Source organism: Halictus rubicundus, chromosome 13, assembly GCF_050948215.1.
Source record: "Halictus rubicundus isolate RS-2024b chromosome 13, iyHalRubi1_principal, whole genome shotgun sequence".
In the NCBI taxonomy this organism is placed as follows: domain Eukaryota; kingdom Metazoa; phylum Arthropoda; class Insecta; order Hymenoptera; family Halictidae; genus Halictus; species Halictus rubicundus.
In genome coordinates this window covers 2610604-2629340 of record NC_135161.1, presented here as the reverse complement: position 1 = coordinate 2629340, position 18737 = coordinate 2610604, and the positions used below count along the sequence as shown (strand labels likewise).

At 41.0% G+C, this 18737-nt stretch overlaps 1 protein-coding gene across 1 annotated transcript in view; it reads left to right on the top strand.

The window, feature by feature from the left end:
- The window catches only part of LOC143360356 (uncharacterized), a 141467-nt gene extending 127657 nt beyond the window's left edge, over positions 1-13810 (top strand). Inside the window, exons 18-27 of the mRNA XM_076799111.1 lie at positions 327-525; positions 593-792; positions 940-1039; positions 2450-2635; positions 3283-3575; positions 5225-5312; positions 5390-5560; positions 5717-5902; positions 7881-8173; positions 12404-13810. Of these exons, the coding sequence (XP_076655226.1) occupies positions 327-525; positions 593-792; positions 940-1039; positions 2450-2635; positions 3283-3575; positions 5225-5312; positions 5390-5560; positions 5717-5902; positions 7881-8173; positions 12404-12889 (2202 nt within the window). The 3' untranslated portion in view covers positions 12890-13810. The remainder of the gene's footprint in view (positions 1-326; positions 526-592; positions 793-939; positions 1040-2449; positions 2636-3282; positions 3576-5224; positions 5313-5389; positions 5561-5716; positions 5903-7880; positions 8174-12403) is intronic.
- Positions 13811-18737: the final 4927 nt, after the last annotated feature.

Below are 18737 nucleotides of genomic sequence, written 5' to 3'. Positions count from 1 at the left end.
ATAGGTACCCTTATCTGAATTACGACGAAAGCCGTCCCGAGCCATCGACTTATATCGGAATAAAACTGCAATAAGTAACTGTTTTGTAGAATAAGGACCAATATTATTAATATTATAATTGTTTTCATTGTCTGGTTAGGGTTCGTCTTTATCAGAAAATTATTTTCAAACTACTAGTAGCGTGACTATAAACACGTCTAGTTGATAAGTTATTCTTACACACTATCAATGTTATCGACTTCGCATTAATACATTTAATATTATTGTTCATACTTACCGCACTGGACACTGCAACGAAACATTAATTGGAAATACTTTTTACACAGGGAGAAATCGGTGATATGGGACCGGATGGTTTGAAGGGGCCAATTGGAGATTGGGGATTCCCGGGAAGAAAAGGAGCAGCTGGTATCCATGGTAGATATGGTGTAAAAGGTGAACGTGGCCTAATTGGACCCCCTGGATTTGATGGTCCCAAGGGTAAAAGAGGATTGGATGGTGATCCTGGTCTAATGGGTATACCAGGTGAGCTTACAATACTGTTACACAATTTGCACATTAGCAAGACATATTTAACGCGATTTCTGTTTAGGAATGCCTGGTGACCAAGGTCCTCGAGGTATGCCTGGTTTAACGGGTGTACCAGGACCGAAGGGTTACATAGGTGAACCAGGTTTACCATCGTACGCTGTGGCAGAGAAAGGTGACTTCGGAAATCCTGGTCTAAATGGTATTCAGGGTGAGAAGGGAGAGCGAGGTGACGAAGGCATCGTAGGAATACATGGTCGAAAGGTATTTAATCTAATGACATTACGAGGGATCTTTCAGAAATTCTAGTTAGATGATAGAAATTAATTTGTTCATTTACTAGCTGCATAAAGTGAATTCCGTTTGAAAATCTATATAATGTTCATAACAAATTTATGGAAATTATTTTAGGGTGAACAAGGTGACATAGGATTCTATGGACCTGACGGTTTCCCTGGATTGCCAGGATTGCCAGGTCTTCCTGGTAACCAAGGACGGCCAGGCCTACCAGGTGAAAATAATATACTTTCATTCCTTGATAAAATTACGAATGAATGATAGCAGTGTTACCTTAAGGGCCCGGAGCGCCAAAAGTAGAATGGCTACATTACCGACAAAATATGGTTTTACGGGGATCAAGTTTTCGTCCTTAAAAAGGAATATTTTGTCGCTGGTAAAGGGCTCATTCGAAAGAGGAAGGTTCAATCTAATGCGGGCTGGTCATGACCTGACGAGATTATGCAAATATTTGGTAATATAAGCGTTAGAAGTAGGCCACAAATTGACGATGTGCATGCCGTGAAATCCAAGCATTTTTATAGCATTTGATAAGTTTTCTGGATGAAATCGAGAGTAGCGCGCGCTAGAAAATATCTCCAGCTACAAATTGAGCTATATTTTGTCTTGATTCTCTGTGAAATAAAGCCAAAAACTTGAAGCACGTTTCTGGCGTGAGAATTCATAATATCGATAATACAGAGCAAAAAATGTGACAGATTTAGTCAGAGACTTTAAGGCCCGTCGGATCCAGACCAAGACGAATCTTATACAGCAGTTGCCGACCTGCTGGTTTTGCAAAAGTCACGTGACTACCCTTGGCTCTAAATACAGTGAATACCCGATAACTATCTGTTTATGAGATTGTAGAAACGGTCACTCTCAAGAAATGAGTAGTTATCAAACTACTATAATGGTTAGGAAATGACGACGGGCAACTGAAAAAGAAGAAATTTCATCCACTGTAGAGATTGTGAGACCTTAGTATGCGACAGAACAGAATGGGCTCGTGTGTGAATAAAGCGTATGAGCGAGAGGTGGGCTAATGTTCCGAAAATCGGTCAAGTCGGATTGAGCTCAAATTTTGCATATAGCCTCATTTTTGCATTAATTTGATTTGGATTTCGATGATTTTTGGCAATTTGAAAACAAATTTTTTCTCATTTTATTGTCATTTTCCACCATACTGACATAACATTGTCTACCTTACCGGCATTTCCGTAACGATTTCAACATGTTTTTATATCAAACCAATCAATGTGTCTGGATACATTTCCAAGCGATATCTACCGCCACGCTCAACCATGCCTATACAACAATAAAAATTAAACATAATCGTATCCAAATCTAATACAGACCTGACCCAACCTGCGTACAGCAATAACATGTTCAGAACCATTCCTAATGCAAGCGTTATGCCGGTAAAGTAGAAAATGATACTAATATGATAAAACAGTTTTTCGAGTCGCCAAAAGTACTTTTGGGAAACATGTATTTAATGCAAAATAAGGCTATGTGCAAAATTTGAGTTCAATCCGGTTTGAGCGATTTTCGAAACTTCAGCCGAAAGGTGTTCCTATAAGATACTTATGCATGACTGAGTAGTTATCCAGTGTCAACTATATAACAAAATATCCTACTTTAGGAGCACCTGGGGAATTCCCTGAACATGGCGAAGACGGTCGACCTGGATTGGATGGAATATCTGGCATTCCAGGAGTTCCTGGACAAAAAGGCGCTCCTGGAGAATATGGGCCAAATGGTCCGAAAGGAATTCATGGAGAACCTGGTTTAAGTTTCCGCGGTCCGAAAGGTCTTCCGGGAGATCAAGGTTCGTGTTTATTAGACTTTCCTTTAACACTGTACTCTACCTTCATCTCCAAAAAGTTACATTTAATCATTCCCGCATTTTTTAATAATACTGATAATTTGTGCGGCAGATTGAACTTCTACAAATTAAAAGAAGATATACTCGTATTCATAAGTTTGAAGTAACAATTTTCTGAGAAAGAATTGATAAAACTTAATTGTGGAGTTCTTTATAAACTAAGTTATTGTTACATTGCACAAAAGGAATTGGATATTCAAAAGAATATCTTACATGATTTAGACACGGAATATTTCAAAGAATCTACTTATACTTGCGTACTATATCATACCAAATCATAATTACATTTTGCAATTTCTTGATTTTTCCACTCGGAACACAACCATGCTCGATCCAGTTACTAAAATCATCTTGCACGCATTATAATATTTTGTTTCTTTATCTCCTTATTTCGTTAAGAAATATTTTTATATTTAGTAATCAATTTTTGTTCCTGCATTAAAGAATCTGCAAATTTGTTCATTTTGTTAACCAATTTACAAGTACAAGAAATGTGACTTATAATTCGGAAAAAGTTCAGAAATAATAAACTCGAGGCGCAATACTGCACCAAATCTCATTGTTGCTGTTAATATAACTTGTTTAAATAGGGCCGAAAGGTTTTGTTGGTTATCCTGGAACTCCGGGATTGGAAGGGTTACCAGGTCTCCTTGGATTACCAGGACCAAAAGGTTACGCAGGAGAACCGGGATTGCCTGGCTTCAGTGTCAAAGGAGAGTCTGGCGAAGTAGGATTGGCTGGATTCGATGGAAGATACGGGCACAAAGGTGAGAGGGGTGACTCAGGTCTTCCTGGATTCATAGGGCAACCCGGAATTAAAGGAGAACGTGGCGAACATGGAGAACCTGGTCTACCAGGATTGGATGGACCTCCAGGTCCAAAAGTTAGTAACGTTTTATATTTATTCTTTTTCTCATTGAGTAGTTGAATATTATAATTTGCCTTAACTATGTATATACAGGGATATACCTAGTTAATGTACCTAGGTTTGTACGGTATCCGAAACTAGTGCGCGGATTAAAAAAGAGTATGAAAAAGTAGGAAAATTGCTGGTCTTTTTACGTGCAATAAGATTCCATAACAAAAAATATAGGTTTCCATTTGAAAAAACGAAGTCGACCTTCAAATGACCTTGAAAACGCCGCCTAAATAAAAAACTGATACTGCCCCCCTCTTTCCCCCTCGGAATCCTTGGACACGTGTTTTACACTTTTTTAATATCTTTCATACATTTCGAGATATTCGATTGGAAAGTTTTCAAATCAACACCCTGTATAACTAATTTTCAATAGCATTTTACATGTAAATGCTATGCATATTTTTTGAAGAGGACAGAATCTATACCTCTAAAAGTAGAGTTATTGATAATTGTTTGAATCGAATCTCACGATGAATTGTCAAGCATTTTCAGTTCGAACAGACTGAAAAGTTTGAGCAGATCGAAAATCCATCGCTAATATAGTTTTCAAGAACCACAAGTAAAACAACGCTATTTCTAAACAATTAAAGAAACGACGACAGACTTATATAGGTACTAGGTCTCTAGGTTATCATTACTTTCGTTTTCTTTGAGCTTCGTCCCGTTTTCTCCGTTTTGTACGCACATTACAAGACTAAAATAATCAAGTGTATACATATATTATACAGGGTGAACTAATAACTTTGACCACCTTGAACATTTCTGCTATTTGTAACAGAAAAAAATTGACATATACTAAATTTGCATGATATAGAGAGGAAAATATTCTGATGCAAACATTTTTGATATGAGTAATGGCGTTTCAAAGTACTCAAGGTCGCCTCGATTCCTTTTAATAGAATGCTTTTACCTTTTGTATTATGAATCGATAGAGTATCGAATTCTGGGTAAAAATTTATTGACGTTCATATATCCTAAACCTAACAGTTAACAAGATATTATCGAAATAACTTTCAACTTCAATATGGCAAATACCTATAGATATACATATATACAACGTAGGCCAAGGAAGTCAAGGTAACCTTGAGATCACCGAAACGCCTTTACCCACATAAGAAATGTTTGCATCACTATATTTTCCCTGCCATAGCATGCAAGTTTTGTGTATTTAATTTTTTCATATTATTACAAACAACGGGAATACTCCAAGGTGATCGTAAATATTAGTCACCCTGTATAGACTGTTGAACTCGGTTTCAAACGTACTATCAAATAATCTTTCGTTTCATCTAAAAAACGAAACTTGATTCTCGAACTTTTTAAATAACATAATGGGAAACTAATTGCAAAACTTTCAGAAAAAAGTTTTGTAATTTGTACCATTTAATTCCTACTTAGACAGTTGTTTTTATCCCTATGTATGTTATAATTTGCTAATACTGGAACTGATGCTTAATAACATCGAATCCAGACATAAGAATGTAATAATTAATAATATTAACGAAATGTTAATTTTGTAATTTATTATTCGAAATAACTTGGACAACCTTAATTGTACGATTTCTAATTATAATTATTTACATATATTTATATTATATTATAATATTTTTCAGGGGCCAAAAGGAGATCGTGGTATGAATCCGTTCTCGCTACTTCCGCGGAAAGGGATACCCGGTGACATGGGATCTGTAGGGCTACCAGGTAAATCACTTTTCAATTGAATGATTTAAAAACTTACAAGTTTGTTTAAAATACTACCAAGGCGACCTTTTTCGTAGGTTTCCCTGGACTGAAAGGAATGATGGGCGAACCTGGACAAGATGGGATTCCTGGAAGACCAGGAGAGGATGGAATGATTGGTTTGTCAGGACCCCAAGGACCAGATGGTGAAGATGGTCCTGAGGGTTATCGTGGTCATCCTGGTGCTGTTGGTCGACAAGGACCACCAGGTATAACTAGAATTCTATAGTCAATATAAATCTTAAAGCAACTAGTCGGCATTTTATACTTCGCTTTTATTCTACAAGTTAACATTACAGTTCGAATTAAAAGTCCAAGTTTGTAAGCATTTAAAATATTTTTACGAAATCTTTGAATTTTTCTAGGATATTCTGGACCACCAGGAGTTCCAGCGCCTCCAGGGCCAGGCCCGCGAAACAGAGGTTTCCATTTCGCGCGACACTCGCAGTCTGAAATGATACCCCTATGTCCGAAGAACACGGTTAAACTTTGGGATGGTTTCTCGTTACTGCACATAATGGGCAATGGACATCCATACGGACAAGATCTTGGTACGAAAGATATATCCTTAATATTTTATATTTAATTAAAATGGAGACAGTATTTTCCAGTAAGCAAATTTCCGCTACACTGGTGGGAGACTAGCGGACCAACTCCATACCCATCTGCTTCCGCAACCTAGTGCTATGTTGGCAGCAGAGCCTGCTAGCGCAGATTTTTATTTGACACTAAGCGGCTTCTGCAATTTCAATAATTTCAAATTCTACGATAGAGGGCGCGAAGATACAAATATACATTTAAGAGAGCTCTACGTTTAAAGAGAACTAAAAGCGACTATTTTAATTATAATACATATATTGTAGCAAAAATTGCTAAAAATCTGAAATAATACATTTCTGTTTTTCCTATAAAGTAATGAAAAACAGTCGCTTTTAGTGCTCTTTAAACAGTTAAATGTATAATTGTATATGCGCGCCCTCCATCGTTGTAATTGAAATAACAGGAGTTACAGTCACTAAAATCGTCGCTAGATGGTGCAACAGATATGGTGTAGGGGGCGCTGTACCAACCGTCCGCTGCAAATCTGATACCTGCGTCGACTAGCAGACTCTGCTGCTATTCTTGCCGTGACAGTTTTGTCTGACTGGGTTCATCAATCTTACTTAAGAGCCTGGGCTCCGGCCGCTCGAGTAAGAGTGTGCCACGCTCAAAACGCTAGATCCGCATATACGTACACGAGGATTGCAAGGGTCCGGGAGTCCGCAAACCATTTCTCAATAATTCAAAGATGGGGCTGTTCCGAGGTCAAATGTGTTAGATAAAGATAAATCTAGAGCGCTTGACCCCTCGAAAGTCCTACTTTTGCGTTTTCTGGCGTAATTTGCAATATTCGGCAAAATATTATTATAGTATATAGAATACCCAACCGGGTTATGTTGGACTCCTCGGCAGGGGTGTGTAGTGCCGAGTATGTATACCCACTAACTCCTCCCTATCCGTCTCTAGACTTCTGGGGGCACCCGTGTTCCGCGAGCGCATTTCAATCTAGTACCACCACTGACCCACTGATTACACATACCCCGACTCCCTGGGGGAAGCCGGGGTTACGTGGGACTATCCTCGGAGACTACCCACTAAAAACTCACGCCCACCTAAGCTAAAAAGGAAGTGTCTGTATCACACGAGTACTCAACAGGCCACCTTCCAGCTACCCTACTACCCGGGGGGAGGGGTTAGCCTCCCCCCCCCCTACCTACTCTACTCGCCATCCCTGGAGCCGTCGGATTGGGCTTCCCGAGCACCAGCTCGGTCCATCCATGGCTCCCGGAGCTCCCATGCCTTGCCCAGAGCGGGTAACCCAAAGGTTCCCGCCCCGGCCAGGGCAAGAAGATGCCGCTACCGGTGAGGAAGTGTCGTCAGAGGCGCGATCCGGCACGTCACGACCCTCCCCACCGTACCCTACACGCCCCCCCCCCCCCCAACTACGCTGAGAGTTAACTCGGTGGGCGCCGACCCGTCCCGGGGCTGGGATCAGCTTGCACCCTGACCCCCCGAATCACCACCCCCCTCTAGGGGAAACGTCGACGCGGAGCCACCACCCTCCCCCTCGTGAGGGCACAGTACAACCCACTCGCAGACCCCCTAATATTAATTTGTTCCTATGAATCTTTGAAGGTAATTGTAAGTGTCTGATTTCTACCTCTTATGATATTGAATCTAAAGGCTTGCGAAATTTGAGGTAATTCCTAGTAGAATCCATATCACCTTCACGGGAGCATAGTTAGGGTGGCGATAGCTTTTAATTTTGAATTCCAGGAATCACCCTGCTTGTGTGTGTAACTCAATGTAAAAAGAATTTTGAAATGCCCCAGTGGTGTCTAAATCTAAAAATTTACTGAAGCAATGACGAAACTTATAAAACCGATAGACTGAAAACTTAACGACTATTAAGTGTACTTAATAGGTATATTTAGATCTAGTAAACAATTTGACTATTTTTAATATTTGTGAACCGATTGTTTTTCTTAGGTGCCGCGGGCAGTTGTGTTAGAAAATTCTCCGCCATGCCATATATGTTCTGCAACATCAACAACGTGTGCGATTACGCGAATCGTAACGACTACAGCTACTGGTTGAGCACGACGGAGCCCATGCCAATGGCGATGACGCCAATACCGTCACCGGAAGTCGGTAGATACATCTCGAGATGCTCCGTTTGCGAAGCACCTACCCGGCTAATCGCGGTGCACAGCCAGACTATGTCTATACCAACATGCCCAGGAGGTTGGGAGGAACTTTGGATCGGTTACAGTTTTCTCATGGTGAGTATATTACTCCAGCCATTGGTTAAAAGTCTACACACACCATAACAATTTAAATAGAAAACTACTACACAGAAATAAGAAGTTGGCTAACAAAAGAAAGAGAATCTACTTGTTATTGTGAACGAATCAGACCCTGCAGCTATCCGGATCTAATAAGGAAAATACGTTGTCCATTGAGAAGTGCTAATTACGGGAGCCCCTCCGCGACTACTAATTTTGTTACGGTTATAAGATCGTATTGATCATACTGATAGATACTCGCCGCGCGAAATTGTTAGTTGTCCTTGCAAGAGGTCGATTAGGCTCCAAATAGTTTCGGGTGATGATGGATCGGTATTTCTTGGATAACCGATGATAGTTAGGATCTTTGCGTATCAAAGAATTAAAATTTACGGTAATAACGTTGTGGTGTCGTGTCGGTCCCGAAATTGGGAACTTGGATCACAACTGGAATTACGGTGAATGATCGTAGGGTCAAATTCTAGAGAACAAGTATTCCTTTATTGATAAGTGCAAGACGTGGCTTGCGAGCTCCAAGTCAGACTCAGCTGTACTTGGAGTCAATCGTCGTTCGATGGAGAAAACATTTCTGAGTTTGTTGTAGCCGCATAGGATTTTAGGGAAGCTCAGAGGTAGGTGTGAATTGGAAAATGGTGTGTGATTCATTTATTAGGCGATTGAATTTCATTGGTTAGATGGTGTGTTTGAAAGGTGATGAAAATAGTGGAAAATTAGGAAGAGTAGGAGTAGCAGTTTGTGGCGGCTACCTCGTACGCTCGCCACCAGATGGACACCTCAACATCTGAACACCTTTCCCGCTACTAACCTGATCCGTCACCGATTCCTATATATTGTTACGTCCCAGGTAGGACGGATTATGATTTTTATGAGATAAGACGCAGTTTTGAACCTACCGCATTCACCGGCTACGGTTCGGAAAATTGAGGATTGTTTAAATAATTTGTATTCTTATTTTCCAAAAAACAAACAAAATTATTGATTTATTCAATATTAGATGCTGAATCAGATGTTTTAAATATGATTTGACAAATAGAGATTATGTGTAGTTAACGCATAAACTAGATAGCTTACAAATATTTCGTATAATAATAATGTTAATTTTTACCGAGTCGCTGGGTTAGTATCGCTTCGCAAATGTAGTTGTCGCAGATCGCAAGTCCAATAATCGCAGCCGCGGGTCGCCAATTCCAATAATCGCAGCCGCAGGTCGCCAATTCCAATAATCGCAGCCGCAGGTCGTCAATTCCAATTCACCACTTACACTGAACTTTTGTTAAACCTTAAACCTTTACTGAACTTTGAACTTCACTTCAATGACGGACTGGTCTGGTCCAAACTTTATGACAGAATGATTGATCTTTGAAGTATTGGTTCCCTTTTATAGGATGGACAGTCCATTGTTTCAATAGGATATTGATTTGATCTTTTATCTAATGCGCGTCATTCTTACCATGGGATTAGTGTGCCTTCTTGGAACTTGGCGCAACTGGACACACTTTCTGTTTATTTTTCGGGGTGACATCGATCTTTGCTGCGTCTCTCGCAGGAGGATAATTGGAATTGTTTTGTTCGCTATCTAATTTTCTAGAAATTTTAACGCCTATCCTAATCCTATTTATTTCCTTCTCCTTGCGTGACATTATTGGGTTTCAACAATAGTTCATAATAATTCTTTGTCTGAAGTTTTATTCGTTTGATTCTTAAGCGGTCGAATCACCGGACATGACACCGTCTTACTTCCTAGAATCTTAAGGCTTATCTTAATCTTATTTATTCTTCTCTCCTCGCGTGGCATAATTTTTATTTGAAGTTTTATTTGTCTTATTCATGAGCGATCGAACCACCGGACGTGACAATATATTGTCTTCAACCGCCTTCCAATATCCCAGCGTCTGAGGCAGGGCCCGCTAGATAACCTTACCTTACCGACAAGTCCTCTAGCAAACCTAGGACAAAAGGCTCCCTTTCCTTTTCCTCCTCTCTCACGACACTTCAACTGCCGCCAAATTTGTGATCCCGACGACGTGTGAGGCGACGACTACAACCAGAGGGGCCAACATCAACAAGACGGATCAACACCAGGAGGTTGGGTACTACATACTGCAAAAAAACCGCCGCGGTACCCAGAAGGCACGATGTATAAGCAGGATGTATAAGCAGTGAGAGATAATACTGTTGTTTATATTCGCGTCGTGGCTATTATTTATACCTCCACACACACACACACACAACTCAAAGGCGCTTCGATTGAATGCGATTTCTTTTCCGCGATTAACTACCTAATAAAACTCAAAATACAATGATATAAACAAATAATAACGACGTATGAAAGAATCGATGTAGAAAAAAGTCTTTAGTGTTCAGCTATAGTTGTGCGACAATGTCGCTAGATCAGGGCAATTGACTCGAATTTAGGGGAATACAGCTACCGTCTCTCTGCCAGTATCGGATTAATCACGTGACATTGTGACAGATGCATGAACTGCGTCACGCGATTGGGCTGTGACGGGAGCGTAGGGGAATAGTGTCGTAGAAGGGAAAGGGAAGAGTGGGAGACACGTCTTAATCTGGCAACACTGGCGTGCAGTCACTCATAAATAGTATTATATCAACTTGCATGACAAAGGTAGCAAAAAGTAGCAATTCTATCTTAAAGTATACATTATACGCAGGATGTTCGACTACAGGTGAGAGAAAATTTGAATGGTGGTTCTCCAAGACAATATAAGACGAAAATGAAGAATATAAAAATTGCGATTGCGGCTTCATTTTTTAGTTATTAACGGCAACCCGACCGCAAAAATGTGGCAACCCGACCAACAGAGATGTACACTTCTGCCGAATTCCTTGCTGTCACTTCTTGTGAAGCACGCGGAGTATCTGTTATTTGATACGTGACTGTCTCGCGTCTTTGTGACGTACGCAACATACACCTCTGTTGGTCGGGTTGCCGCATATTAGGCGGATTTCTAAATGTTAATAACAAAAAAATTAAGCCGAAATCACAATTTTTTTATTCTTTATTTTCGACTTGTATTGTCTTGTAGAACGACCCCTTAAATTTTCTCCCACCTGTAGTCGAAAACCCTGTATAACACATTAAAGTTTCATTGTTCTCTATAGAAGGTGAAATGATAACGAGTTAAATATTACAATTTCTTCTCAACTTTCTTAACGTATTTGTATTATTCTCAATAGATATAGATACACAAATTTTGTAGATTAAACTTAAATTGTTGAATAACACTAACGATACGATCAGTAGTCGTATCAGACATTTTAAATGCATTTCTAAGGTTAAACCAATGCCAACGGAACACAAACTGTTGAATCAACAAAATATTTTGTTCATACCTGAACATGATGGCAAATTTTTCTCACGTTACTTTTATAATTTGTTCCTAGACATTTTGAGAAAAGAATTGGTCCATGTTACGTTGCCGCAACACACGAAAGGGTTTTTCGCGAAACGGTTGGGCCCTTGTCCCGATCGGACAAATAGACGGCGCGAGAGTTTCGTAGAACACTGATTTATTAATAAGTTATCTGAGTTGAGGACTTTCGTTGCACAAAGCACTATTTCGCTAGGTTGTGTGTTCCTAAAAGTTCTGTATGTCTTGTGGTGTCGTAGCGTTCTGCTGCGTTCTCGTCGTGTTTGAATTTACGCAAACTCGGTTTTTTAGAGATTGGTCGGTTACAGTTTTGGGTGGAGGAAAATTATATTCTGTCATTGGTCGTGAGTGTGTCTATTTTGCGTCTTAGGATGGGAAATTGTCGAGAGTTTAGTTTCGTCTTATCTCGTCTTATCGATGTCGTGATTTACAACCACTTAGCCGGTCGCAACTTACTGTTGTTTCGCACGTGGTGTCCAGGTGTTTTACGATAACTGTCGAGGTTCCCACGGTGGCCAGAAAAATTAGCGGAATTTTGGAAACGGCCCGCAGCACCTCTGCGCCTGACGCGCAATTATAAATCATACGTCCGAATTATAAATTAAGTAACTGTACTAATCGTTCGGCACGTTCTTCGTCGTTGTTGCGATCCGCGACGAGTGGATCGAATGTAACAGTCCAAAACTAGGAAATAAATTGGTCCGTTAATTGGTCCATCCCCGTTCCATTTATGAGTGCACATTGAAATTGATCCGACAGCTACCCTGAAAGTTCTATGATATCGTGATGATTAATCCGAAACCGAAACTTGCAGCATCGTGATGCGGGCGCAGGTGGCGGCGGTCAGTCCTTGATCTCGCCTGGCTCCTGTCTGGAGGAGTTCCGTATTCGACCGTTCATCGAATGCCGCGGCCTCGGCACTTGCAACTACTTCTCCACGGCCACGTCGTACTGGTTGGCCACCATCGAGGACTACGAGATGTTCCGTAAGCCGGTGCAACAGACTCTGAAGGCGGATCATACGTCGCGAGTGAGTCGCTGCGCGGTCTGTCTTCGTCGTCGCGTGACGGAGGATGCGCGCACGAGGACGCTGCACCCGTACTCGACGAACGGCCAAAGGGAGTCCGCCGGTAATATTCAGTACGCGCCGCAACGTTATCCAGTCTATCCTGGACATCACAGGCAACAACAACCGCCGAACAGAGCAAGACAACCGAATCGAAACGTGGCTTACCAGGTCAGGAGAAGAGGCAGAGTTCGCAAACCGGAACGACCAACCGAGACCCCATACGCGGGTTAAGGAGTCGATCATCGGGGCACGGTTGTCGGCGATTCAGAGGTCATGGTTTTGAACTTATAGTCAAAAGTCGCGTATACGCGAAACACGTACGGCATACATTACAAAATTAGAAGATATGCGTTCCCAATACGGGAGTAATTACGGATTCCGATGTCGATGTATACATACGTGTACTACAATATCCGCATTTTAATTTATGTAAATTGTAATAAGTATACCTTCGTGATTATTTACACCAGTTATTTGTCTAGATTTTTCCTATTAATTGTTTATTTCGTCGTTTATACGGTATTATTGCACACGAAAATAAAAAGAGAACAATTAAGTTGATCATTAGATAAATTTTAGATATCTTACATTTTAATTCTATCGCATTTTTCAAAAAAAGAACACTATTCTTTTTGTACTATAAATAAATCTATTTAAATTCTTGGATATTTGATTCATACATCGAATCAAATTAATTGGATATTTAGTGAAATGTCAGTACACGTGAAACAGAGGCTTATAATACGCAAGTAAATGTTTATTAAAAATTGCACGGATTAAAATACGGTTACGTCGAATACACACGAAATAAAGACCTCTACGGTGATGTAACGTAGGGAGGCAACGACTCTGTGTATATAACATATAACAAAATATTTGAAGAACCTATTCGATAAGTAATCACGCCCCTTCCTTGTAGCGTATATAATTACAACGGCTATTGTGCGGTCTGAGTTCGAGACGATGCTTGATGCCAAATAGTACGGGGACCCGTATCCCCGACGCAAACTGCGAATTCGAAGTCCGCCCTCGAACGTGACAAACTCGCGAAACGAATAGTTTAATCACCGATTACTTCGTTCGATATATCGCTACTGTAACTGCCTATGTATTTTGCATTAAATAAAGGTCTTTTATAGAAGCCACCGAAAACCGTGGTGCAGACCCTGATTCCTGAGAATCGTTGAAGGATGTCTAAAACATCGATACCCAGTAAACAATTTGCTTTGAATTTGGCACCAAAATTTGTCTCGAAATTCCTATCCATATGTTTCCGCATTAGGCTCGGTATTTGAGTGCAAAGTCTGCAGCCAAAATTTCATGCCAAATTGAAGCCAAACCTTGGCTTCGTTCAGCTTCGTTATAGAGGGCAGGTCGGTCGCAGTAAGAAGGAACCTAACCTTGTTCTGAAAGTAAATATCGGGCAAAATCAGGGAATAACACATTTATACACATATTTTACCTTTTATAACACATTTTTTATGACGCTTTGTCTCTCACGGCGCATTGTGGTGTTTACGCAGCACTTTCGCGAACAGGGCTATAGAAACTTAAATAAAATACCTTTTTCCACCCTACAAGAAGATATACTTCAATTTTTCCCGATATTTACTAATAGGACAAGGTTACGTCTGTTCTTCGTGCGACGGACCTGCCCTCTACAACGAGGGCCGAACGAAGCCAAGGTTTGGCTATAATTTGGCATGGAATTTTGCCTGCAAACTTTGCACTCAATTTCCGATCCATCTGTCTCCAAATTTTACTACGAATTTGTCGACAAATTTGGGTGCCAAATTCATATAAAATGGGGACCAAATTCTGCTCCAAGCGGGGTTTGGTACTAAATTTGTTTGAAACAGCATTTGGCTAACTGGGTACATGCATACCTCGGGTGTCTTCTATGTGCACGTGTTCGTACATAATCTAGGGAAAGTGATTAGTACTCTATTTTTATACAAAATCTACCAAAACGTATGGGCATATCTTGAGTAGTGGGTTGTTCAACACAAAAATAAAAAATGGTTCATATTTGCATATTTATCCCAAAGTATTTAAAATTTGCTTCGTATTTTGAGGCCAATCTTCAATTACTTTTTACAGTAAATGTCCGTTTCCTTATACAAATGGTTGTTAAATTAGCTGGAGCTATTTGACAGTACATTTCCTAAATGTTTCACGACAATTTTTCATTTTTCATTTCCATAAATTCTTTGTCCGTCACAAGTGACAAGTAGGACCAAGTGGTTCATTGTAATAAATATATTTAACGTTCCATCTGATTATTCTTATCTAATCTTCTTTAAATAATTCCAAATTATATTATACGTTTGAGTCAACAACTTACGTAATGTGTGGCTGAAGATTGATGATTTCATGTGCTACAATCTAAAGTTAAAAGTCAGATAACACGATATAATAGATTATTGATTCGGTATTTTATTTCTGTGATTGAGATTTTAATAATCCTAAACATAGACTGAACAAGCTATGTTCTGCTGCAAACGACCAGAAAATAACTACAAAAACCAGTGAATAACTACAAATTATCACAACCTTCGAACGGACGAGGATTTGACAAAGAGTTCAGATAACTGAAGCTGACGCGTCAGAAGAAAATCGAACACGCACGTATAAAGTCGCAGTCGCAAAGAAAAGACAATTTAATGTTTTGTTCATACGTTTGAGAACGTGTGCATAAAAGATACCTTCGAGCGTGCCTTTGACGATCGGAGAGATAAAAAGAAACAAGCACTAGAAAGAACTAATGTAAAATTTGATAATCATATATTTTATTTCTCTCGACAATACATAGATTTTATCAACCAATTCCACAAACAAGTGTTCTTTATAATTACACGTTTATAGTTGAACAAAATATAATAAAGTAACTGCCAGTTATGTAGTGTTCTTGAATAAGAACATAATAATATATAATTTCATATTAAACCAGTCCATAATTTTGTTCGTATAGAAAGAACATTCTAAGAGTTCTTTTTTAGATTCAATGTGGATAAAAGTCGAGGGAAAACTGAGTGATCGTGTGTACAATGATATGACCTAACACTTTACTTACCGGCGACAACCTAACAGTTAAGAGCTTAATAAATGTTTCCATAACGACAACTTTTGGAATTATTGTTTTGAGGAAAACTGATAAGGTTATCCTTCAGTTATTCTATAATCATTAAAAATCTATTAATAGTGAACGTGAAGTGAATAGTTGGTACGTGAAGCGTTAATATCACTTAATTGTCAGTGTAGTGGCGAATCATACATACGTATGACTCAAATACGAACAAATTTATGGATTAACGCGATAGTATGATACTTGCCGCGTCTGAATGCTATTTCTTTAAGTTTCATTTAAAAGTTATTCTAAAGTATAAATAAATAGTTGCTATTATCCGTTCAATATTTGCATTGCAGTTTTATATTTATATACTGTGTATCATCGTTTTAAATAATAAACTTTATTACTTATTCGAAATACTGATTTATTAAATGCACAGATTCGTCACTGCTCACTAAAAAAAAAAATAAAGTCTTCGTGAACAAAATAGTTTACCCAACCGAAGCCACCTAATTATGAATGATATTACCTTTACCTTTTTATCTACATTGCACAACTGTAAAGGCTCGTACAGACCTGAACATTTCGACGAACATTGCGCCGAACAGCGAACGAAACGCAAAATCGACATTCATTTCGGCGATCCGAACGGCGCGATTTTGCGTTTCGGTCGCTGTTCGGCGCGGCGTTCGGCGCAATGTTCGTCGAAATGTTCAGGTTTGTGCGAGGCTCACCCGTTTTCGTTCGTGCGCGCGGTCGATCCATCGCTTGTCGGTTTTTCGACATACATCAAAGGCCTCGTACAAACCTGAACGTTTCGACGAACATTGCGTCGAACATCGCGCCGAACAGCGTCCGAAACGCAAAATCGCGCCCAAATGAATGTCGACTTTGCGTTTCGTTCGCTGTTCGGCGCGCTGTTCGGCGCAATGTTCGTCGAAATGTTCAGGTCTGTACGAGGCCTAACGGTACAAATGATTCCTGCGCTGGATTTAATTTCGAATATTTCATTAAATTTTCATCGTTTATGAACTTCTTTGCGGATACAAGACGCATTTTGAAACTTTTTAAATTCCTGCAAGAATTATCCCAGTAAACAATTTGCTCTTGATTTGCTTTAAATTTGCCACCAAAAGTCTTCAAATTCCGACCCATCCACTTCCGCATTAGGTGCGGTATTCGAGTGCAAAGTTTGCAGCCAAAATTCCATGCCAAATTGGAGTCAAACCTTGGTTTCGTTCATCTTCGTTATAGAGGGCAGGTCTGTCGGACGAAGAGCAGACGTAACCTTGTTCTGTTAGTAAATATCGGGAAAAATTTAAGTATATCTTCTTGTAGAGTAGAAAAAGGTATTTTATTTAAGTTTCTATAGCTCTGTTCACGAAAGTGCTGCGTAAACACCACAATGTGCCGTGAAAGACAAAGCGTCATGAAAAATGTATTATAAAAGATAAAATATGTGTATAAATGTGTTATACTCTGATTTTGTCCAATATTTACTTTCAGAACAAGGTTAGCGTTGCGGATAGAATTAAGGTCGTGCAGTGTCCGTCACGCAGATATAGTGGTAATTAGATATCAACGAATTCCGACAATATTTCATTGTATGGAAATACACGTGTATTGTAAAGGATATGGAAGGAGGATGGAGCAGACCGGTATTAGCTGAAAATTGTACATTGTGGAAAACTATCGAACGATGGTCACCCGAATCTCGTGGGCGCGTTGTGACAAAGCGATTGCGTTCTGTTGCATATCAAGCCAGTGCGTGTAAATGTGCGCGACGCGTCTACCTTAGGCCGCAATAAACCTCAAAAATAGGGGAGACGTCCCCACGGAATGAAGGTTTACTAGCGTGCACGGAGAGACCGAAAGGTTAATCCGGGGCCGCCAGGCTAAGGAAAGGTCACGAGATTCGGGAAGTGCCAACCTAATGAGCGTGATATTGTTAAATTGATTGTCTGGTGTACGTTCTTGTGCTTACAATGGGCGGTCGAGGACAACCGCGGGTTTGGTACCTGAGACAAAGCACTATGAAATTTCAATAGGGAATCATAAACAAATTGCTCCATCCCCTCCCATAGCCCTCAGAAAATCAACTGCCGATCGGAAAGAGTGCAGTTGCCATCGAGACGCAGGAGAGTCAAGCGACAAATTGTGGTGCCGAAACCCGGGAAAATTTTCGGCGGTTGTGAGTTATAATTCGCTTGAGTGTAAAGTGCGTCGATGGCAAGAGGAAGGAAGAGGGCTCTTGCACCACAGGCGAATAAGGATTCGCCGATGGCTAAGAGAACACGAGCTTCTGCGAGGAAAAGTGCGAGGAGTGAAATCGAACCTCTCAACTTCGATCAGCCCGGACCGTCGGGAACTCAACCCGGACCTTTTTTTTTTTATCGTGAGGAAATGTTTGTGACGGGTATCCGTCGGGGTGGAGGGAGTGCCGACTCAGCCGGCTGCCAGGGGTCGGTAGCGCCTCGAGGAGGAATAACGGGTAGGGTTGTTTTCTGGTAAAAATACTCGTTTATTGTCCGTAGTCTCTCTATTTACACAGGTGGCGCGATAGCGGCGGTATCGCGGGGTTATCGCGGCGGTTCGGTAGCGCGGCGGATCGGTAGCGCGGCGGATCGGTCGCGCGGCGGCGCGGTATCGCGGCGGCGCGGTATCGCCTCGGCGTCGGGGAATCGGTCAGGGGTTTGTAGGACGGTCCCGCGGGCTTGCGCCCCTCGGGGGAGGGATTCCGGCCCGTTTGCACGGTGCCGGCTCGGACGAGTTTCCCGTAGGCTTGCGCCCCTCGGGGGAGGGATTCCGGCCCGTTTGCACGGTGCCGGCTCGGATGAAGTTCCCGCAGGCTTGCGCCCCTCGGGGGAGGGATTCCGGCCCGTTTGCACGGTGCCGGCTCGGATGAATTTCCCGCAGGCTTGCGCCCCTCGGGGGAGGGATTCCTGCCCGTTTGCACGGTGCAGGCTCGGATACGGGAGCGAGGGTGTTCGGCGGAAACGGTGGTTACGG